The 24139-nt window shown below is 44.8% G+C and overlaps 1 protein-coding gene across 2 annotated transcripts in view; it reads left to right on the top strand.

Annotated features, from left to right (window-relative positions):
- Positions 1–1031: 1031 nt before the first annotated feature.
- The window catches only part of SYNPR (synaptoporin), a 97395-nt gene continuing 74287 nt past the window's right edge, over positions 1032–24139 (top strand). The window contains exons 1-2 of one of the 2 annotated variants that reach the window (XM_030956867.1): positions 1032–1119; positions 1220–1285. In XM_030956867.1, the coding sequence (XP_030812727.1) occupies positions 1102–1119; positions 1220–1285 (84 nt within the window). In that variant the 5' untranslated portion in view covers positions 1032–1101. Of the gene's footprint in view, positions 1120–1219; positions 1286–12593; positions 13058–24139 lie in introns of those variants that run through there. The other variant, XM_030956868.1, reaches the window with a different exon arrangement.

The raw sequence follows: 24139 nt of genomic DNA on the forward strand, positions 1-24139 counted from the left end.
GTAAAAACTTCATAAATTCATCTTTTTCTGACTCCCATCCCACCCCCCCTCCTCCCCATCTTGTTTACTCCAAGAGTGCATTTAGATTATCGCTTGGGGTTTTTATAACAGACATGTAGTTTGAGCAAAACTAATTGACTTATTTAACTTTTGCAGATGGCTGATTCCTTCCAGGGAATAAAAGCTTCAGGTATTTTTTAGGCACATCTCTGACCTACTTATGGCCGAAATCCTATTTGAGCACTGGTGTCCTTCTGGTGGCACAACTGGTTATCAGGGTGCCAGAGAAGTTGGATATGCAAATATTTGTCGATTCGGGGTCTCAATCTAGAGGCTGTTGTGCTCTTAAACGGTTTGATGGATTTGTGTCCCGAGCCCTTACTGGGGCAGGAATTTGCTCCATCGCAAAATCCTCGCAGTGCCGTCTAAATGTCACAGGGAGCTGGAAATGCTGTCGGTGAGCGTGGATGGACGCAGGGATTCTCCGCTCCTGCCGGGCTGTGCCACCCGGGATGCATTAGAATTGTTAAGGCTCTGCTGGGAAATGAGGCCAGGACAACAGCAAGGCAGAAAACGCTGTTCTGCTGTCAAGGAAATGCTCGAAAAAGCAGGAGGGAGCGAGGGCTGAGAGCACCGAGCCGCAGCCCTGCGGCCGCGGGGGAGACGAGCGAGCTCGTCCCGGGAGGGGCCGAGGGGACGGAAGCGCGCAGGGCAGCGGGGGCCATCCCTTAAAATATTAATAGTTCATGTGCGCGCGCTGAGGACGCAGTTTGTGTTTCTCTCTTTTTTTTCTTAATTTTGCCTTCCTCCTCCTTCCTGCCAGAAATAAAAAATTAAAAAACAAAACAACAACAACAAAAAAAATTAACACAAATTCCCAGGAGGCCAACGCCGCTATAAAAAGTGCGGGAGCGGCGGCGGCCGGGGCGGCCCGGCGGGGGCAGCGGGCGGGGGCCGGGGCGGCTCCGCGGGGCGGCGCGGGGGCGCGGGCCCCGCCCGGCTGCTCCGCCCGGCCTGCGCAGGGGCAGCGCCGCGCATCCCGGCTGGCGGCGGGCGGGAGGCTCCGCTCGGCTCCGCTCCGCTCCGCGGGGCTGCGGCGCCATGGAGGCGGTGGACCAGGTACGCGGGGCGCCGCGGGCGGGGGGCGGGCTGGCGGCGCCGCGGGGAGCGCGGAGCGGGCGCGGGGCTGACCCCTCTCTCTCTCTGTCTGTGCCCGCAGCTCGCCTCCGCCGGCACTTTCCGCGTGGTGAAGGAGCCGCTGGCCTTCCTCAGGGTGCTCGAGTGGGTGAGTGCCGGGCTCGGAGGGGTTGCGGGGGGGCTGTGGCCGAAGTGCGCGCACGGCGGAACAGGTGGGAGCTGGGCCGGGCTGAGGGACGGGGACACGGGGCGAGGGGCCGGGGACTCGCGTCCTACAGTTCCGGGTTTGTGGGTGACCCCCCTCTATCCGTGTGCTGGCTGTAAACGAATTAAAAAAAAAAAAAACCGAGGAAAATAAAATCCTCGTTATGCATTTAGCAAACTTGTCTCTGGGCCGAGCGGGGAAGGGGGCAGATAATTGGTGTGCGGAGCAATGTCACTGTGTGCTGCTCTGATGCTCATTCGTAGTGAAGTCTGCAGGTCAAATGACATCCATCGCCGGTAGGTCTGCGGGAGCAGAGAGCCTCTCTGAACGGAAAGTTCAGAACATGTCATGGAGGATTAATCACATTCCCCTAACGCCGACTGGCTGGGGAATTATGTAAGGCGTGTATTTTGGGGGGCGCATCCCTGTACGAGTGTGTTTATCCACATGTTGGCACCTGCAACGTGCAGCCCGGACCAGGGTGCCTCCGAGGGGGTGTTTTGGTGTGCTGGGGGCAGCTGCTCACCCCAGACTCTGTCCCTGCTCACCAGAAGCAGCTCCTCTTCCCCGCTGGGCACCTTGAAGCATCAGGTCCTGTGGAGTTGGGCAGTGGTGATGTGGTGGGGCCATGGCCTGGGACAGGGTGGCCCCAGAGTGGGGTCACCTGCACGTGGCAGTGGATGGACAAGGTCCCTTGTGTTCTTAGCCCAGAGCTCTACAAACCCACCCAGCACTGCTGCTCCTGCCTCAAGAAGTCAGGACATCCAGGGCTGAGCCCCAGGTGCTGGTCTGAGGGTGCTTCAGCCACTCTGCAGTGCTCACTGCGGGGCAGAAGAACGGGGAGCAAAGCTGTTCTATGGCAAATAGCTGCTGGGAGCGTGGTCTTTTGGCTGTCTGCCTGATGAGGCTATGTCTGATGGAGCTTGGGAAGCGAGCCCTGCTGGGAAGGACTCTGGGCTGATGGGCATGGGCTCTGCCATCGAGAAAATTGTTCCCGCCCCAGCCAGTGTGTTGGCATCCTTGGGACAGCGAGTGGGAACTCTTCTCTTGGCGCTTTCCTGGGTCTGTAACTTCTTCCAACAGCCAAATATAAAAGCTGCCTTTGTCACGGTTGGAAGGCACAAGTGGAGCTCTTCTGGCTGCTGCAAGTGCACGTTGCCTGTGTGTGTACACAAGAGCACACGCGGCCAGTGGGACAGCCCTTGGCAGAAAGGGAGCACAGGAAAAGGGTGCAGAGTGTGGTAACATTCAAGCTGATCGGAGAAATTATTTTCTCTCGATTTGATATGTATGTATAAGTAGAATTAAGCACTGTTGAATTTATGGTATTTCAGAGTGTGGAAGTCCTTATTTTTTTAATATACATGAAAGGCTTTTTGGATTACTGGAATTCCATCTCTATTCAATTAATCTTACTCTCTCATCTTCCTTCTCTTCTCACCATGCCTCCAAACTGTTGTCCACCTCTCTCTACCATTTCCAGTCCCAACTAATTGTCCACGTCTCCCTCAGACTCCTTTTATCAGCCTAGCCATAATTATAAACCTTAAAAGACCAAATGCTCCAGTCAGTTCTGTGTCCTCTTCCATGTCCCCCAGCAGCCTCACAGACCTTGTTGCACTTGATCAGAACAGTTAAATTACACCCCTTAACACCTCCCACTTGAGTCCTAGATTGCATCTGCAAGGGAACAAAGTTCATAGCCCAGCTGGTGACGCAGTGGTGCTGGGCGTTGGGTGGCTCTCGTGCCTGGGGGGAGGCTCTGTGGTGTTGCAGCACAGATGGCAGAGCTGTGGGAGTTCCTCAGAAAGGCTGGGAGGGTGGAGGTGGTGCAGGCTGAAAATGTCCTCAGCTTGTCCATGCAGTCCAGCCTTGAATTCTCACTCTCGTTGTTTGGGAGGTTTGGAGCGGCTCACAGTGACTCTGGGGTGAGCACATCCTTATTCCTGAACCTCTGCTGCTGAAATTCCTGTGTTTGTGGGTGCACGCATTTGTGGGTCTGGAGGGAACTGAAGTGGCTGTGGGTCCCTCAGATGTGAAACTGTAACTGTTGCAGAATTAATCTTTAGGTGTGCAGATTCCAGTTTACCTGTAATCTGGCTCAGACATGGACTTCTGTCTTGAGGAGCAGGGACCTTATCTGACCTTCTCAATTTCCTACTTTGGTGGTCACCTAACACCCAGGGAGAAGCTGCTGAGATAAGGCTGATTCTTCTGAATATTCATAGCACTGTAGTGTTTTCATTTGTATTTCCCATGTACGCTGTAATCTTATTTTCAGACAAGAAATTGCATTTAGAAGCCATTAAGAAACAACATTGGCTCAGGCCTGGGAAAGGTTAAGAGAAAGAAAAGAAACAAAGAAATCAACTTGTAGCAATTATGCAAGAGTTGCATTTTTTGAACTCTACCGTGGCAATAAAGCGTGTGGATCACGAATGTGAACTTGGAAAAATGCCCACAGCTGCACTGGGTGAGGCCTGGGTGTTTCCAGCTTTGAGTCAACTCATGGCATGTGCTGGGGGCAGGGAAGAACTGTATAAAAGCTGTATTTGTTCTTGCTCATCTTTAGTCCCTTGGCTGTTACTCCGCAGATCTTTGCATGAGAAGAATGCCCTTCTGAAGCTTATTTCTCAGATAATCCACTGTGGCACTACAACCAGTAGCAATGTCACAAACACTCTTACAGCTTCATTTGAAAAATAACTCTCTTATACGTGCACCTGACAATAATGAATAAGGAAGGAAGAAAGAGAAGAAATATGTTCATTCATCTCCCTGGATTATTTTCTGTCCTGTGACTCTCTGGATGTGTTTAGACTGCTTTTATTTGGGTCGGCAAAAAGTGAGCAAGACACGCAAGTTTGTCACTTTTGGTCTATTTGTTTTGCACTTGCTGCCTCTCTGGAGCCCTAGAAGAGGAAATTTAATGAAAAGCAAGGCTCTCCCCATGCAATGTGATGGGTATAGGAGCTACCCGCTGTACTCAGGCTGTAACTGGGAAAATATTTTTGTGAAAATGGGAACTTTGTATCCCGAGGCTGTGGGGGGCTGAGGGGGCATGGGTAGTGGTGGGGTGTGTGGGTGTGTATGTTTAATTACAATGTGAATTGCAACAAACAACTTTCCTTCTGCAAACCCAAAGCAACCTGATACTTGTCAGTTTCCTATAAAGAAACAAGACCTGCAGTGCTGTCCATAATGTCTTTCCCTGTATTCCTCCATAAATAGCAGGGATGCAGAAACTCCACCGTTGTGCCAGTCAGGAGATGCTGTGATTGCCTTGATGGTTATCCATAGGTTGGTGTTTTAAAATACCTTGCAGTGAGCCCCCATCTCCACCAGCTTGCAGCTGTGTCTGGGTTGCTATGGGCAGGGGGTATTTTTGGCACAAAGGCCACGCTGCAACTTTGTGTAAGCCAGTGCAGCTTTTATCCGGGCACTTGTGAATCATTTATGTTGCAGTACAGATCTTATGAATGCTATGGCTTTTCTTAATAGGACAACTTGGAAGTGAATGTTAGGATGTTCAATTGACTCAAATGTGTCTGAGTTTTATTTCTTGTCTTTATGCAAAGAAAAAATACATTGCAGGCCTTGCATGACTGGCTTTCATCACTGCTCATGAGCTTCTCCATGGGATGTTCCAAAGAGTTCCAAAGCATTGGACAACAAATCTCTGGGGGGAATTGGATGAAGATTGTTTGAAAAATCTGTGTGTGGTGCACATGGACTGAGCTAACCTTGCTTTGCCTCCTTGCCTCCACGCTGTGATCACTTGGCTGGTGAGCCAGGAGAAAGTCCAGGCTGTTGCCTGCCTGGCAAGAGTCAAGCTTGCTTTGATGGTATAGATTCTGAAAGGGTTAGCACCTCTTGCCTTGCACACAGATGTGTGTTCAGAAGGCAGAGGGAAGCTGAATCTTGAAAGACTGATAATAAGTCTTGTCTTTTGTCCTAGTGCTGATTGCTCATCTGGCCGTGGAGTGCTTTTGTTGGATTATATTTGCATGCATATGAATGGACATAAGTAGCTGCGTGCTTTCAAGTGTGCCCTAGAAAAGCCCAGATATCTTGAGATGCTGAAAATAAATGGGAAAGAAATAAGAAAGTAATGCTTGCATGAAGCATGTGTGATTAGTAGTTTGCTCTGTCTAATGTATTATTGGCTTGAGATGTTTTATAGTTGCTTGAGACTCTTCATCACATTTGCATATATGTGTTTGGTTTTTGTTTAACCAGAAGGCTGCTGGCTACTCTGGTATGGGCAGATCCTTAGTTGGTGGAGCAGGTTTATCTTGCTGAAGCTTAATGCTTCTCATGGATGCAGGGTGGAGGAGTTGAGTGTTTGATCTTCTCTACCCACATATTGAAAGAAAAGCCTTAAAAAAAAAAAGAAGGTAATATTTCTTATTGCCTGGTGATGTTGCTTGTACAATGCCAGGATCAGATGCTGCATTTAGTGCTGGGCCCATCCACCTTGATATGTAAGAAGCACATACACGTGTTAAAAATGTATTGCCAAGTCTTTTGATGCCTGCCTGGGGATGTAAGTACTTAGCTGCTCTTGTAAACTGGGTCCCAGTTGCTGCCTCAATGGTCTTGTATGTGTAGTGTCAGGTCAGTAAAACATGTGCCACAAAATCAAAAAATGTAAATCCATTTCTATGGTATTTTAATATTAGAAAGGTAATTACCGTGTAACTAGCCCTTCTCTGTAAGCTGTCATTAATTGGATGATTTCTTATAGGCAGCTTAGCATAATGCATGCAAAATACACTGCAGCTCTGGGCAGGCAAAAATTGCCACGATGAACCAACAAGATGTGAGCATCCAGGATACCTGAGCCCTGGGAACAGGCTTCATTTGTCCTTGGCTTTGAGCCTGCAACTTCTGAGCACTTATTGGGTAATCTGCAGGCAGGGAACTCTGTCAGACAAGTTATTTTTATTAGGAAGAGCCCAGGAAGTGGATTTTGCTGTTAGACATCAGGTGTGCAATAGGAAGGATCTGAGAAGTTTTTGTAGTCTCACTGAAGGCAGATGTGGAAGCCAAATGTCACTCTGCCAGTGGGACTGGCATCAAGGCAGCACAAGCACTAGCAGTGCCTGCTTGGTGTTCTACCTTGTGGTCCTAAAGTCTCAGCTGCTGGGAGTCTCATGATTCTGAGACCTCTGGCTTTGATAAAAGATACAGTTTTAGATCAAGGTGGCAGAAAAAGATGGGAGGTCTCAAGACCGAAAATCCAGAACACAACTGAAAGAAAAGGAAATCTGCTTTGTGGTCCCATGTTTTATGCAGTCTGCAGAGAGCTGACTGCTTTGCTGTTCACATCCATCATTATCTGCATGCATATCTGGTTGGAAACTGAGAACTGTGCTTATCAGCAAGTTGCTGTTAAAATGGTACAAATGCTGATACAGGGGAAGAGAAAAGGTCAGCAGTGGCCGACCACATTGCAAATAAATGACATCTTTCATCTGGAAAATGCCTGCCATTTTCCATTTTAGGACCCTGTTGTGATCACGGAAGAGCTGATTTTAAAAGGTCAGCTAATAGTTCATTTAAATCTTGATGTTTCTCAAGCAGCCCAGAGTGTGACCTGGTATAAAATAATTATGTAGGATTAGCACATATGGTCAAGAGACAGGGCTCCAGGAGCAGAACTTTTTGGAGTTTCATGCTGCTGCTGTGGAAGTTCCTGGGAGAAACTGGTAAAATCTCATGGCAAGCCATTTCAATGGCTGCTCTTATCCAAGTGTGGCTGTTTGAAGCATTAGGAATAGAAGATGAGAAAAGAGACTCATTAATGCTAAATTTGATTATATATGCAAACCAGGTTTCTATGAAAAGAAGAACAAAATGATCTGACTTTCAAACTAGCAATAAGATGTGTGCAGATAGAGGGTTCTGCTATTAGACAAACACAGTTAAAGTCTCCTTGACAATTTTTATGATGGCGATGTTTCAGTCATCACTCCTGTAAATCAGCATCTGCATAATTGGAGCTCCGGGTAAAAGCCCTGCATGTTGACATTTCTGGATTCAGATGTTGCAGTTGGGAGAGGACAGGCTTGGAGATGCTTCTGATAAAACCCTTTTTATCATTTGGATGGTCAGGTCTCTAGTTTAACCTGCATTCACAGCACTGTGTGTGGTCCCAAGGGGCAGGAGATGTTGCTTGGTGAAGTTCTCTGCTCTGCTCCAGGGGACAGGACCTTGCCCTGAGCAGGGGAAGAGAGGCAGACAGAGGTGACACTGGGCTCTGCACAGGGCTTGTCTTTGTGAAGACAAAGCTGCACCTCTGCAAGCCCAGCTTTCCCCTTGGGCACTGAGTAAAAATGCTTCTTAGTATGGGTCTGGGGTGCAGTGTGGAAAACAGCACTTAGCTGTCTGTCTGTCCGGCCCAGCAACTGCCAGAGGGGTCTTCATGGATTTTACTCCCAGGGGAGTCTACAGAGTGCTGTTTAGAACATTATAGAAAGGAATATACAGTGTGGAGATGCTGTGTTTAAGGTGTTTGTTCAAAGTGGCATATGTGCTGCAAAGTGTGACATTGTTGCTAAGGTGACAGCTTGCTTGCTTTTTGGCAAAAGCAAAAGAATACTGAATATAGGCAAACTGTAAGCTTTTGCTTTAATTTGCAGTGTTTTATCTTCTGGCCATGATAAAGACTTCTCAGGTTTGTGTTTGAAAGCATTGTTTTCCCATTCTGAATATTTCACTCAGTTGAAAAAGCTAATAGTGCTTCCCACTCTTAAAGAAAATCTTAAATCACCTAAAATGAGGTGATCCCAATTATTATAATTGTAGATATAATTTATGTCATTGAAAGGCTTTGATATAGAACATTTACTTAAGTAAGGAAGTATTCTCTAAGAATATTTTATATAAACAAAAATATTAGATGTTGTGTCATTAGCAGCCTATGGATGCAGGCACATCCCTGAGTGCATACTCCAGATTTTTGGATGGGGCATTTGCACTCAAACCTAAGCTGGAATGGATGGTGTGGGGAGAACTCCTGTGGGTCAGGCTCAGAGGTTGGTTGTGGTGGGAGGGAGCAGAGTCTTGTGTTGGACAGCCTGGGTTCTGCTGTGGTGAAGTATTTTCATAATGCTGCCAGGGGAGGAGGATCAGCAGAGGATTAGACTGGTGTGGCCCCTAAGGAGAGAGGGTTTTCCAGATGAGCAGCCATCTGTGGCATGAAGCAAATGTTATGGACCTCAGTGTTGAGAGCAAAGAAGAAAGGTCTCACAAGGTGAATGTCAGCTTTGGCCCCTAAAGCAGAGGGGTAGGGGCATGACCTGGGAAAAAGGCTCAGGAAAGGCTGAAGTAATGTGCTCATTGCCCTTTATTGTTTTACCTTTTTTTTTTTTTCCAATATTCTAATGGATGGATAATTGTGTTTCTCTGAGCAAGCTGTTCTGTCTGTGCCTTTTCCAGAATGCCTTAGCATCTGGGAGAAGGCTGTGTTAGAGGCAGAGCCTGTGGGAGCTGCTGAGCAAATACTGTGGGGAGCAGAGAGTGCTGCAGCCTGAGGCTTGGGATAAACACTGTGGGGAGCTCTGGGGGCTCCAGGGCCTGGATAAGTGCTGGTGCAGGTGTTCAGCCCAGTTTGGCAGGGCCATTGCAAGGCAGAAGCTAGTGAGGATGTTTTCAGTGATCACACCATGACACAGGGAGCACAGGGAGCTTTTGCTGGATTGGAGAAACCACTTTGATAAGAGAGACCCCATCCTAGTCACTAAAATGTGCAGGAGGGAGGTAGGGTTAAGGAAGCAGGAGAAAAACTGAAGCAGGAAGATTTCATTGAAGTTTTATCCATTTTCAGAGGAGAGGTGTACAGTCCCAAACCTGCTGTCAGAAATAAATCTGATTTGACTCTTGCAAAAGTCCCAACCTGTCAACTTGATCTTTATTCTATGAGAAGTACCAGAGCTTGCTGTGAACAGCCTGACTGAATATTCACTAGAAGTACTCAAAACTCTGAAGTATTGAGGGTGAAATTCTGCCCAGAAGATTTCAAAATGAATTGCTAACCAATATTGGCAAGATCATTGATATATCAGGAAGTAATTTCTAGTAACAGCTCTACAGTAGCTCTTTGAATTTCAAAGAGAAGTTTACTGTGTTTGACCTCAGTCTTCTCTTTTCCTGATGTTGATGCTCTGCCCTCCTGTGTCATTTCTCAGGTGATGCAAATCCAAAGTATCTTTGGCTTGAAGTGATATGCCTCAGTTTAAATCCTTTGTCACACACATGTTGGGTGCTTGTATTGGGGCCTCATGTTTGACACTGCATCTGACAATCTTCATATTAGGTGAAAAGCCTCTGTGGCATCCCAAGTAGTATTAAAGAAGTAGCAAAATCTTCCTTTCTAGGTTCCCAAAATCCAAGGAGACAACTGGCTTCTTGGTTCAGCCTCCCTGGGGTGGGCTGTATGGTCTATGTCTGCCTTAAGCATTCAGCCCAAAATACCCCAGGAAGCCAGGAAATATCTTACAGTTATTGAACAAGCAAACTTGAGAATTGCTTGAACTGTTTTCAGAATAATCTTCTCCCTGGCTGTGTGCTGGAGGTACGCTCAAGGCAAAACCAAACAAGACAAGGCCCCCAGCTGCATGCAAGTCTAAAACCACATCGTTGTGTACCCCTGCTCCTCCCCACACAGAGGTCATGTTGCACACAAAACACCCCTTCTTTGCATCAATTTTTTACCCCATTTCAAACAGCCTTTGTATGGAGGGAAGTGGTTCAACGTGGCAAGGTCACACCTCCCTGTTGGGACTGTAAGTGGGAATGATGCTCTTGGATGTATCTTGTGCCCAGCGCAGGGGGCTTAGGTTTGATACTGAAAATTAGCTTATTACTGCAGAATATGTATATAGCAATAATTATCCTTTGAAGATGAGTTTCAGTTTCACTTAGTGCTTTTTAGGGACTGTGCTTGAAAGCCAAAGAAAGTGTGGGATTCCCCCACTGCCAAATCCAGCGGCTGATAAATCCGGCAGGGCTCTCCGGATTGCCATCTCCAAGGGCAGTCAGCGTGCTGGAATGGAATTAGGACTTGGTTTGAAAGAAGATGCCTGCCAAAAAATTAAACAATGGATGCCTTCCTGTTTAATTTTAACATTTTAATTAAATTCTTCTCTGCTGTGTGCCTTTGATCTTGGTGAGCTGATGCACATGGTGTGTGCTGTTGTGTCGTCGCAGCATTTTGTTCTAATCTTTCACGCAGATGCAAGGATGCATTTGAGGGTGGATAAAAGTGCAAAAGCTGCTCACTGCCAAGTGCTGAGTGCATTGCAAGCTGCATTTTCCAACTGGTGACCCATGGGCATGTGGACAGAAGGATTCCTCACAAGTGTGGCTCAGCAGAGTTTCTCTCTAAACATATTCGCTCCCTTTTTTTAATCTTCTTTGAACGGTCCTGCAAGAAGAATTTCCTTGATGGAATTACCCATTGAGAGAGTTGATGCCAAGAATGAAGATTTTATTGTGAAAGGAATTTAATTTCAGGTGGAATAATTAATAAACTTTGATTCTTCAGTCAGAGAGCAGAAGCAATGCTGTGTGTTGTACATTGGGCACATCCATCGATTAATCCCAGCCAAGTACCCAGTTTGGGAGCATTTGGCAGGCAGCTGGCTTTCCTTGCAGCCAGGCACAGAGCAGCAGGAAAGGTATTGGAAGGAGTTTCCTTGTGGATTATAGGCTGGGGCAGGTGATTAAGGATCATCTGGAGTATTTGTCCTTTGTGATTTGGGTTGTACCTAAAATGTCAGGGAAGAAGCTGTCATTGCTACATCAAAAGGAGTCATTTGTAGAGCTGCTTTGGGAAAAGAAATCTCATTTACTGGAGGGAAAAATAATTCTTAATCTCAATTTCCTTTCAAAACTAGCACTTTGGTGAGATCATGAATGGAGGAATGTTTGTGACAGAAACTACAATATTTCAACACAAAATGTTTCTGTAAAGAGATATTCTCTACAGAAATGGTTGTATTCTCATCCTCTGTACACCTCACTGAGGTGGCCCAGGCTCAGTCCTGGAGGAGTCAGTGATGAGACCCTTTTGCCCATCGGAATGGTTTAGTCTGGCTGTGGCACCTGATTTCCAGAGCAGGCACAGGGTGAGGGGCCAACCCAAACTCACTGAAGGCACAGCAATGGTGTTCCCAGGGTAGATGTTGCAAGCCCTTAGCACTGGCACTTAGAAAAATCAAAAATTTTTTTTTGAGAGATGGCAACTCTTTTGGGAACAGACAAGTGAGTCTAAAATGCAGAAAATTGTTTTGGTTGAAAATTGTCATCTGACATGTAAGTCCAAGAGTGCATGCTGGTGCTGTAGTCTATGCATGTATTGTGTGCCTAACCCTTTTTCTGGCTGACTGTGGAGTTTTTCAGAGCTGTCCAGGGGCAGCACCAACCACTCAGCAGAGCATCAGCATTCCTGAGCCCCCGTGTTTTGCTGCGTGGTCCCGGGGCTGCTGTGGCAGCCTGTCACTCGTGGCAGGCAGCTCTGTGAGAGGGCGCCTGTTCCAGCACAAAATCTGTGCCTGTCCAGATTGTGAGGCCCTGGCAGGCAGCAGGAGCTGGCTCCACAGTGGGCTGACATATGCAGGGGATGCTGGCTGTGCCACGGGGTATGAGCCTCCTGCCACTGCTGCTTCCCAGGCAGGGATGATGCCATGAAAATCAGCTCCTTGCCCGTGGTGCTCCACGGCCCAGCGGTGGTCCCCACTGCAGGGACCAAGTGCTGTCACTGCTTTTTTTTTTCCCCCCTTCTCTTTTTTTCATCCTCTCCACCATGGCTTTCACAGCAGAATGACAGCAACAGGAGATGGGGTTCGGGTCTCGTGGCAGAACTGATCCAGCCCAGCTTGTGTTGCTGAGAAATCAAATAGAAAAGCTCTTTCTGCTGTGTAGCTCACCATGGCATAGTTCAGTCATTTCTAAAAATGGCTTTCCCTCTTCAAATTTGTGTGCTCGTTAGTGCTGGCCACCCATGGGTGCAGCTTTGTTTGTTCGTGCAGCTGGAGGGGCTCTGACAGAGCTCATAAATGTTCATTGTGCAGCTCACTCCCCCAAAAGTAGTGACTCAGCAGTGATCAGACATCTCTCATGGGACAAACAGTTCCCAGCTATTCCCAAATTGCACTGAAACCCGTGTGTCACTGGGCTGCCAAGAGGCAGGGCTTGAGTACCCCACATCTGTATTGCTTCTGCACAGAGAGATTGCTAAGCATGTCCTGGGTTTTAGGACAAGAGTATTCTTGCTTCGTTTAAAAGAGAATTTTTTTTTTTCTGGGGATTTTTACACTCCACCCCATGATGCGCTTTGGGATGCATTCAGCTTTCTCTTCTGAATAGGGCTCCAGATGATGGAAATAAATTATCATAAATTAGAATAGATTGCACTCTTCAGCATCTCTACATCTGTCATTATGTTTCTTTAACAGTTCAGTTTAACATTTATACACACTCTGACAGCAGCTACTGGTGTGTATGCTATAAATATTGGCTTGCAGAAGACATTAATGGAGTTTAGGTAAACGTTTGATGCCGCTGAGATTCTGTTCCATATGGTGGTATGCAGAAAAATCAGATTCTACATGCCACATATAGTGGTCACGTATTCCTATGGACTGGCCTCCTGGCATTGCAGCAGCTCACTACCCCACCAAGAAAGCGCAGGTGCCTTCAAAGAGGAAGGTGAGATTCTTGCAGTCTATTCTGATTTTTACCACCTGTATTTATCTGTGATATTTAAAGCCAACATACAGCATCTAGAGATGGGAAGTGCTTGTGAAAAAGAGACATCTCACAGAAGCAGCAATCAGGCAACAAGATGTGGGAATGCTCTGCTTTGGACATGTCTAAAGAAAACCCATGGGATTTTCTGGCCCAGGTGCCATTTTGTTGTCAGTAAATGAGTGGCAGGGTGAAAACTTTGTGCATTAGTTGGTCACAGTTGCTAAACCTGTAATTTTTTGCTCTACCCCTGATGCAACTATCACCAAAACTACATGGAGGGAGCGTGGCATGAGAGTTTGAGGAGTCTGCTTGCATCCCTCTGACTTACAGGAGGACAAACAGCTGAGATCATCATAACAACAGGCAGGAAATATATATTCTGGTTCTCCTAGTGTTCCTTCTGCAATTCAACAGAATTTGGGTGTCTCCCATAGGTTTGGGGTTTTTGCTTTGTTGGCTTGGTGGTTTGTTGTTGTTTTTTTCTGTTTGGTTTGTTGTTTTTTGTTTTTATTATTTTGCTAATTGCAACACTTTGATTAGTGTAGCCAGCTGGTGTGGCTGTGTCCTCTGCAGTTTCTCTGATTTACCCCACTTTCAGGCTAGAAGGAAGGTAAGAGGGCAGTTGAGGTAAAGCAGCCCAGCCCCTGCTCCTGATGTGGGGCCCTGGGAAACATCTGGCTGGTGCTGGCCCTGGGGCACATCTGCTGCAGAGAGCAGTGCCTGCCGCATTTGCCCCTGTGTAATGCAATGTAAGTAACGAGGTAACCACAGTGTACAAACCGACTCAAAGCAGGGCAATCTGAGGAGAAAGTGCTCTTCACACTGTCAATTGCTGAAGGTCTTTGTGATGCCAGTGAATTAAAAATCTGAGAAGAAAAAACCCTCCAGTGCTGTACGTTTAAGATGAATCTTTTTAAAGCTGCTGGTGGGGAGGGGAAGAGATAACTTATCTGAATGGAAATGTATTTAAACTCTGTATTTTGTACAGCTCTGTGTTGCTGCTAAGCAAACAGTGTGTTCCCTGTCACATGAAGAGCTGGAGACATTTTTGTATAGACTGAATAGGTTTCTGTGTTGATGTTACCCCTTTTGATCTTAATCATTAGTCAGGTTTTCAGTCCTTTGTAGGTTATTCCTTTTAAAAGGAGTTGCTTCAGATGATTTGGTGATTCACTCTTGTGTATTCACACTGGCAGTACAGAGGAGCCTGGTGTGCTCCTGCAGCCACCTTCCCCCTGAATGGGCAGAAACCCCTTTCTTACCTTTGAATTTCCAGGTTTTATTGCTGTTCTGACTGCTTGTATGGTTCTGCCTCAACTTTCTTCTGCTTTTTTGCTCCTGTGGAGGCAAAAAAATTTTTGTGAAACCATTAGCAAAATCTTTCTGCCCAGAGCAAAACCTTGCCTGTGAATTTCCTTTGAATGCTTACTTGTGTCTGAGCTTGAGGCTGGCATTTAGGTCCCTTGAATGGAGTTTTAAAGGAACTAAACTGTACTTAAAGAAGGGCAGCATTTACATTGGCCTGATGCTAAAGACATTTTAGCCCGGCCAACGAGGTTTTATGGTGAGCCTTGGTCCAGAAAGGATCCCTTCAGCCTTTCCCAAGCTGAAAGAGAAGCTGGACTCTGGGGAGCAGTTTCAAAGCATTGAAACTCTTTTATCACTGTCTGTTGTGTTTGTTTTTTGCATCTTTTGATTCTTTGAGGACTGGACAATTTAGATCTGCACAGTCTGGGTGCAGCTAGGACAGGTCTGGGTTTCTCCATGATGCCCTAATATAATCATGCAGAATTTGGGAAGGAATGTGCAGTGAGAGGAAATTCACGTAAACAATCTGCATTGGATCACTTGTCATGAGGATATCTCTATGAATTATGTATTTAATTAACTGCATTTTTTTAAAAAATTATCTCTCATCTACACTGTAAAGATATTTTTGGCTGGAGAGGAGAGAAAGGAGCCCTTATTCTGAATGAGTTTTTCTGTTTGTTTTCAAATACACATTATGTTCTTATAGGAAAGAAGTCTGTGTACTTCTTTTTCATCAAACCTTTTAGCTTTCACATATGGCTGACATTCATCAATTCTAAAGCTGTTTCTTTTAAGCTTTCTACCCCCATTGTAAACCTGGAGATGACCTACTCCCAGTTCCTGCTGTCACCTGTCCCTGGCTGAAAGGCCCTTTGGGGTAGGACGGGAGAAAAGTCACACTTTTTGCATTCCAATCAGTGCTGGATCTCAGAGTTTAAAAATATCGCAAGTGAAAAACATGGATGTGAGTCATACAGAAAGCACCCTTCATTTCTCAGGAAATAAAAATATCAGAAAAACACATTCTTCAGATGTTTCCTCCTGTTGAGAGGTAGCCACATCTAAGATTTCTGTTTGAAGTGTTGAATCATAAACATTGGTTCCCTGCTGTCACAGTGACCACTGGGTACAGGAGACGCCTATTAAACATTACCAGCTCACACTGTGCCAGAGCTACATCAGCCACAAGGGTCTGGGTGAGCTTTGCATGAAGAGCAAAATGTGGAGAGGGCTGCAATGTCAATTCTGGGCCAAGATACTCCAGTGCTCAATCCCAGTCTGCAGTGAATGCCTCACTTCTGGAAAGTTCTGTGCTCAGTTTGGACCTAAACACTCATCCACGTCCAACACATGGGGTGTCATATTCCAGGGCAGCATATCTCTATTTTGGGGGAGTGATCTCTCTCTTTTCAGTCACTGCCTTTGCCCCTCAAGGGCTGCAAGACCATGGTTTTGTATCAGCTTGTTTTAGTGGTGTTTGTGAAGCAAGCATGTTTTAAAATGCATGTGCATTTCCCTCTGTTTTTACAAGATTAATATTTGAAAGGCTATTTAATACAAAAATGCCTAAAATTGTTTAAATCTGAGGCATGCTGGAGAGATCAGAGAACTCTTATCAGCTGAATTAGTAATGTTGAATTAGAAATGAGAAAATCCTTTTCAATTTAAGTGGCTTTTCTCAGAACTTTTTTGCATGTTTAATATCTTCATTCATCCTTCTCATAATTGTTCCAGTTTCAGCACTCCCTGAGTATCCATGCAGATGTGCACAATGCACACTGTTCAGGCCTGATCCATTCAGCCAAGCTTTGCATCCCTGAGGACCACCAGGAAGCCCCCAAACCATTTGTGTAATGTTTTCCTCCTGTGGATGCAAAGATTGAGTCCTTCATGGATAGTGTCGTACTTGTACTTGAAAAACCTGCTTGTGCTGCTCTCTGAGAGATTGGAGAGATCATGAGTGCTCTTCAGTGTAGACACTTCACCATTATCTTCCAAGAATCTTAAAAAAAAAATTGAACTGAAAATAACATTTGCGTAATATTTTGTAAGAACACTACCATGAGGCTCTTCAGGGGGAATTACAAGTATTGCTTTCTTTTTCTTCATAACTCTTGGAGGGGGTCAGCCTCTCTCCAGTCCCCCTTGATAACAAGCTGCTGTGAGAGCTTAGCAGAGCAATGTGTGTCCTGGTTGCAGTAGATGGATCTCATTTGTGTTGCTGTTCATAGTCATGATAGGCAGCAAATGGAGTGCAGCCTGAGGCAGCACTTTGCTGCCTGAAGTTGATGCCTGATGAATTGTGGAGATAAATAAGGCAAGAGTCCACCTTTGCTTTTCCCTTTGAGTGTCAACGTAAGTGTTAGGTGGCCCATGTTTGAGAAGACAAAGTGAAGTGAGCTTTCAAGTACTTCCTTGAAGTTGTCTTAATTATTTCATTATAATGGTAAAGAACAAAGCAAAAAAATCAATAGGCCTAATTATTACATCTAAATGCAAGAGAAATTAGTCCGTGAACTCTCCCTTCTCTGGGGAGGATTAATCTTCCTATGCTCTATTTCAAATGTCTTTCAGAAAAATGAAAGGCTTATCACCTAGGAAACACACGGTCCTAATCGCCCAGGTCTTGCTCTTGGATTTATAGATGGTGAGAGGACTCTTAGTTGGCTTCTGAAGCACAAAATTAGGTTGTTTTGCTTGTGTTTAACCGTTGTAGTTGAGTTTTGTAGCTGGGTGATTTGAATGATGAGCGCAATTTGGGGCATGTGCCTCGTGTCACCCCAGCAGGGCTTGGCCAGCTCTGGGTGAGCTGCAGGGACCAGCCCAGCACCAGGCACTGCCATGTGGAGGGGATGGCTTGGATCCCAAAGTGTGCTGCCAGTGAGGCAGTGCTAATTAGCTCAGGTTCTCAGTAATAAGTGCTGTGCTGATGAATCTGGAATACTTACAGAGCTGTCCCATTGCCTTTTTGATTGCTATGCGAGACTCCAAATCAGGCAGCATTTGGCTGCAGCCACAAGATGATTACAGGTGATCCTGGCAGGACCTGATTCTTCACCCTTGAATTCGTCACTGGATTGAAATGGCAATAATGTTTCCTGCATAGAAGGTTTGGTATGGCAGTAAATTCTGGTCCTATCTCCTTGCTGTTGTCTTGCACAAAGCCAATAGCATCTTGTGATACTTTCTACTAGGTTGATTATAAGAATTTCAAGCTGTGACACAGATGTGTGATGATTTCAGATGAAGTGTTACATTAATAAATAAATCTTCAGCCTCTGCCCTGCTTAAGGTCTGACTTTCTTTAGATTTTGTCATTTGTAGTCATGTGTTGTGGTGGTGGAAGTACAAGTCTGGAAGTACTAAGATGTGCTTCCCTAAAATAATTCCAGATTTTTGCATAGGCAGATCATGCCCAGGAATAGAAGGCTTGGGTTTATTCCTCGCCTGCAAACCCAACTTAGTGTAAAGAAGACTCAGTAGCTGAAATATGAAGTCTAAATACAAGAAAAAAGGGCCATTTCTTTGCATAACACTGGGGAAATCAGCCTTACAGCTCACAAACTGAGATGACAGCTTGCTGTAGGGAAAGCTTCAGTCCATCATTATTTTGCCTATTTGGGTTGCTTAACTCATGGCAGTTTATTAATTAGTTTCTATTTCGCACTCTTTCTTAAAAGAAAAAGATTCCAACTCATTATGTATCACCCTTGCACCTTTCATTCTTCTCAAATTACTCTGCATCATGGTCGGTTCCCATCTTCCCTGGCTGTTGAGTTGATTAACTGGGTGATGCTGACTGGAGGGCATGGGATGGGCCACTGATGCACCACCTGATTATGTGGTCATGGAAACCCCCGGAGGTAAGACCTCTGTTATCAAAATAAATTGGGATTTTCTGCCAACTAATGGTTGGCGAAGCTTGCACTAATGCTAGATTCTGATGGATGATGTGCTATGGAAGCCAATTAGCCTTTGCTGATAAGCTAGACTTTGATTAAGCTCTTCCAGGCTTTCTCATCACAAGAAACATGTACTACTCATTGAATATGCAAATGTATTTGCAGTGTGTAATTACAAAATTTTCTAAAGGAGCGACCTATTTTAAACAGGGCTTTTGTTTCACTCTTATTCCTTCGTTGCATTCACCAACTCAATCACACAGGCTAATTCAGCAAACATAATTGACTGGTTTTAGGAGTTAAAATATCCTGCTGTTGAATGTTTTATGCTTCAAATATCGATTATAATGAAGACCTCTGTGGTGGGTGCAAAGCTGTGCAGCCACTCTGAAAGACTTGCCCTTTGCAGTGAGCCTTTGGGATGCAGAGGGCTGGCAGCACTCTGATCTGCAGCCCCAGCCGATTTAAAAGTGATCTTGTCAATAATGCTGAGAACAAACTCTTTCTGTAGCCATAGGCTGCTGAATGTGCAGCTTGTTTCACTTGTTGGAAATTCAGTTATTGATCCAATTAGCTCCTGACCTGTTTACAGGGTGATTGTTATAATGAAAATTGATTATGGCTGTATATTGCGACTTTGGTGCTGAGGATTTGGATATTATGGCCTGCCATTATGTAGCTGATAATGGATTGTGAAGAGCATCAAGGAGTTAATGTATCTTCACACTCCTCAGGGGTATCTTTTCAGTGTTAGATTCTCAATTGTGGTGCTGTTAACTGACTGACAGTATCATGTTTCTTACCCAGGCACATATTTTGTTAGCTTTAGTGACTTTGTCTAAGAGATTGTGTGAGCTCCTGTACCTGCCTCTATCCATACCATGGTGGTTTAGGAAAGAACCTAGGAAATGGACATTTTGTTTCCAGGTGTAATTCATAGTTGTAGTCCTGAACTGTACCAAGGGCATTCCTATAGCTATCTGCATGTACCTCCTAGTTGTGGTGCCTTTAGTTTATTGCATGCCTAAGAGCATGAAAATCAGAGTTGTATTCTGTTGTACACTGATGGATCAAAGCTTGACATAGTTACCATGTTCTAATAGAAATGCCCTCACAAATTCTCCAATCAGAGCAGTAGAAACACAGAGAAATGTGCAGTGCAATGCCCCATCTGTTCTTTCCCTGTTGTATTTCTCATCTCTTGTGGTGTGGCTGCGGGGTCAGAGGGCAGGAACAGAACAGGTTCCAGATGCACCATCTCCTTTGGTTTCTCCTCCAAACTCCCAGTGCTGCACTGACACTGAGGTGGGGGTAGTGGTCTGTCAGGGCATGTCCCTCCTGTCGCAGACCCTCTGACATGTGTGGTTTTTAGGATGGAGAAAACCAAGGATTCGACTGCTGCACAAACCTGTGGTTGAGAGTCTGATCCTGCAGGAATAATCTGTATGATGGAGGTTTTTGCCCCTTTTACAGATTATGATTGATGACTTCACCTTATGATGTCTTAGTACTGGGGCTGGTGGGTTCAAAAAATGCTGGATACAAGGAGCATGGTTGTTCTTCCCTTGTGAGGCTTTGCTCCCCCAGTGTCTGCCCTCCAGCTAAAGCAGCTTCCTCTGCTCATCACGTGGATATTCCCAGGATATCAGCTAATGACCACAGAGCACTCTTCCCACTCTAAATCATGTGTCTATCCTCTTCCAAATTAGCAGTTTTCAGATATCCCACTGGACATTTGGCCTAAAACAGTCTGAACACTTCTATTGTTTTATGGTCATCACCAGTTTTCATTATAGACTCTGGTGAGGCCACAGTCTGAACACACACCATTGCAGCCTTTATTAAAATTAAATTCCATCTGTGGTTGGAGTGTTACAAGAGAAGGTTTCAGGACTGATTTTTGAGTGTAAATATCTGAATTATAAATTAAATTCTGCAGCTATTTGGGTTAAGAAGAATTTTTATGAAATCTTGAGAATTGTCATTCTTTCCCATTCTATCAATAGTAACTGCAAGCTTGAGCATATGCTGCAAAAGGCATTGAGGTGAAGTATTCACTTAGAGAGAGAACACAAGTGCCTTTTTCATCTGAGGCAAATTAGCAGAGAAGGAGACAACTTCCAGCAAACTGTGGCTTCCGATCTACAAGCTGATAAAATCTGCATATTAGTCACAAGTTATTTTTCCAGATTTCTAGTTCATTCTGTTTTCTGAATTAAAGATGCTGAAATTCCCTTTCAGTCTTTCAGTCTGTTTCATAAGTAGTATACTTGGTGGGGAGGGGAGAAAACAAAATCATCACCACCACCATTATTATAGCTCACATCTGGCAGGTTGTGAATTGGCTGGGGTTTTTGGGAGTAAGTCTAGAGGAGTAATGCAATCTTTATTGTGGCCACATTCTGTAAAAATTGAATTTTTCTCAAATAGAAGGTGTTACTTTGTGCCAAAAATCTGTTGGATTATTAAATCCAAACCCTTCCACAACTAAACCCTTCATTGCACATCCTGTATTAGCACACTGGACTTTTTAAAATCTGGGGTAGGGGTGCACATTGTGTGCAAGTGTGAAAGCACAGAGCCATTCTGAATCTTTGCAGTGGTGGATGTGTGTCTGTCCAGGGCTTGCTCCATACTGAATTAATTGCTGTGAGGATTAATGTTACTTCACTGATTTCACTTGCCTGTCAAGGGGTTTAAGTGCCATGAGCTTTTCCCAATTGCAGGAGACATCCCTGGCTGGGTGAAGGGGTACTTCATCCCTTGCCTCATTTTGTAGCAGTTAAATCAAGGGCTTGGAGGAGGAAATGGTTCTGTATCAGAAAAGATGTCCATTTTTAGTGTAGCAGTCATCGGAGCATCAGCTTTTCTGCCGGAAGTAGCAACCACTGGCTACAGCATGGGCATTGCTGCTTAGGGTAATTCATAAGAGTATTTTGGCTGCAAAGCTTGGCTTTCTACAGCTTTGTAGCATTACAGTGACTGAGGACATCTCTCGAGCTTCACTTCAGTCACAGAGGGTGTTTTCTGCACTGTTTTGGTGTGTGATACTTTGTGTAAGAGTTGCTGAGCCTGAGTTTCTGCCACATCATGACCTCTGGAAGTGCATTGCTGTTCTCAGTGTTGCCCGTAGAGCAGCTGGCACAATCAGAGCAAGTGCCATAAAATGAGATGTCTCTCATGGTTTTTAATACTCCTCTAGTTTGGTGCCACCTTTGGTTAGTGTATGTGAATTTGTGATTGGCTTTTACTGTGCTTTGTATCCTAAATTTAAATTGTATTCACTTCTGTAGCATGAAAGGATGCACAAGGGGGAGGGTGCATCAAAGGTTATCAGAGAACATACACAGGATTTGCAGGCTGGGAATATTGACCTACAAGCAGAAGACAGCAAAGGCCAGTTTAATATGTACAGCCCATGGTTTCACTTTAATTGGGTTGGTTTGTGGCAGAGTACTGTTCCACTCTTTTATGCATCATTTTTCCAGTCAAGAAATTATCTGCCCTTGTGCTTTTCTGTCTGTCTTTTTCCACACCTCTCTTGTCCCATTTTCACTGCCCTCAGCCTGATCATTGCCTAGAGATGTACATGCATTGGTCCATCGTTCATGAGGAGGATTTTTTTGGTTGAAATAAGTCTTCCCAGAAGGACTAACATAGAATATTTTATTCTTCCAATTCACTCTGATTGCTGCAAGAGTTGAAGTGAATCTGCACATTTAGATACAGCAAAGACTGTTTTTATCTCTGATGAAAAACTAAAATGCCATTAAAGCAGAATGTTTGCGGTAATTTTCTGTGTATATGTGCATAAAGGCCATAAGGAGAAGCGGACCTTATCGATTTGATGGCACTCATTATCCTAGAGCTATTTTTTCACAGGGTCCTTCCACCATAATTCTAGACTATTTTTCTCTTAAAATTTGCTCTGACATGTTTGTGTTTTGGAGGAATTTTCCCTCCAGAAGATGAAACACCATCCTGTCATATAACTTATTTCTTTGGTTTTTTACTTGTGGCAAATTCATGGAAGTTAAATGCTGAATTCATGGTGGGCTTGGAGGAATGCATGATTGCATTAACCCTTATGCACTCTTGTACACTGAAAATGTCCTCTGTTTGTTTTCTGTTCAGGCAAACTAATTGATTAAGCCATGCAAGATTTTACATCCCCAGTGACATGTCATTAATAAAGGCAATGTTTTCTAACATCTATATAGTTGTGGGGTTCTTTTATTTATTATTATTATTTTCAGTATGAACTTCATGTTGGTTTTGTCTGTTGGTAGGTGGAGCAAGTAACGGTGTTCTGCAGGGTTAAAACATTCTCTAACACTGCTGGGGTATAAATTGTGACTATTGCTGCACAGAGTATGGAGGCAATGGGTGATTTCCATGTTCCCAAGATTCTGCTTTTCTGGAAGACCAGTATATATGTAAAACATCTCGTGGCTGAAGGAGGATTTCAGGAAAAACCATGTAAAAACATTTTCTCCAGAAGCACCTATGCTGGAGGAGTTGGCCTAAACCGACAGGCTAGGCCAACACCTTGGGGTCTGCACCCACAAAATCCAGGTGGGAATCTTGCTGGGCCAGGTACCAGTTCTCTCTGAGTCATTCCTACTAGGTGGCATCACCATGGTCATGACCCATCTCCCTGACTTTGCAGCAAATCTGCCACTGGCAGTGGATAGGAGTTTATTTTTCTCCTGTTTCTGTGGTAAGAGATTTACAGTCATGGCTCTGGATGCATCCAAGGCAGAGAATGAGGGATGAGTGTGTGTGCCCAGCATGGAGCTGGGCTGGTACCCATCACCTGGCCAGGATACATGCTGCTTTTTGGAGCAGTTGCAGCTGAGATACTGCTGTGCCGGAGTATTTTGATCTCTGGAAAAGATTTGGTTGTCATTCAGTTGGATTTCCTACAAAAATAATTCCCAAAGCGTTTTAGATGGTGGGAGAAGCTTAAGGCATGGCTCACAGGGAAGCATCTCCTGTGGAACTGAGCAAAGGACGTGAGACAGCCTGATTTAGGGGTGATTTTGGCATGTGCCCTTCCCCTGCATCTCCTGGAGTCAGGGAGGCTTCTGCTTGGGTGCTGGGATACAGGAAAGCCTGCAGGACACCTTCCCTAAGCTAGGGAATTACTGTGCCCATTTTAAAAATTAATCCATATAGTCTTCATTTAAATTTATCTTACCTCTCGCATGCTTAAAGCTTCTCTACCTGAAATGTGCACTGGAGAACCATTCTCCAGGGATGGTAGGTTAAAAACATGTAGGGATCTGTAGGTTAAAAAGAAAAAACAAAAAAGGTATTTCCATGGACACAATAATTTTTATTTTCTCAAATCAGAGACTGTGATGGACTCTGTATCCCCCAGGAACTTGTTTACAGCAGATACACTCTCTAAAGATTTAATGACCAGAAGCATTTTCCTCTTGTTTCATAATTACTTTTTTTTTTAAGCGAATACTCATAAAACATGGGCAAAATGTAAAGCTGAAAGGAAGAGAAGCCAGGAATACTAAAGAGAGAGAGAGAGAGAGAGCTTGCTTGAAAGTGTTGGCCAAGCAGCTGTTCATGCCTCCTATTTAGCATGAATGGAAGACATAGCCCTGATTAAAAATGGTAGGTAGCAGCTGCACAGCCTGGGCTAAGGATTACCAGATGGTTAACTCTGATTGACTTGTCTCCATGGAGCTCAGTGGGGAGGGAGGAATGGAATATCTGAAATGTGATGAACATGCTAGGTACACAATTTTTTTATAATGAATGTGCCAGATTTGTTTACATGCTTCTTGAATAAAATATGGCTGCTAGTTTG

This window comes from Camarhynchus parvulus, chromosome 12 (assembly GCF_901933205.1).
Source record: "Camarhynchus parvulus chromosome 12, STF_HiC, whole genome shotgun sequence".
In the NCBI taxonomy this organism is placed as follows: Eukaryota; Metazoa; Chordata; class Aves; order Passeriformes; family Thraupidae; genus Camarhynchus; species Camarhynchus parvulus.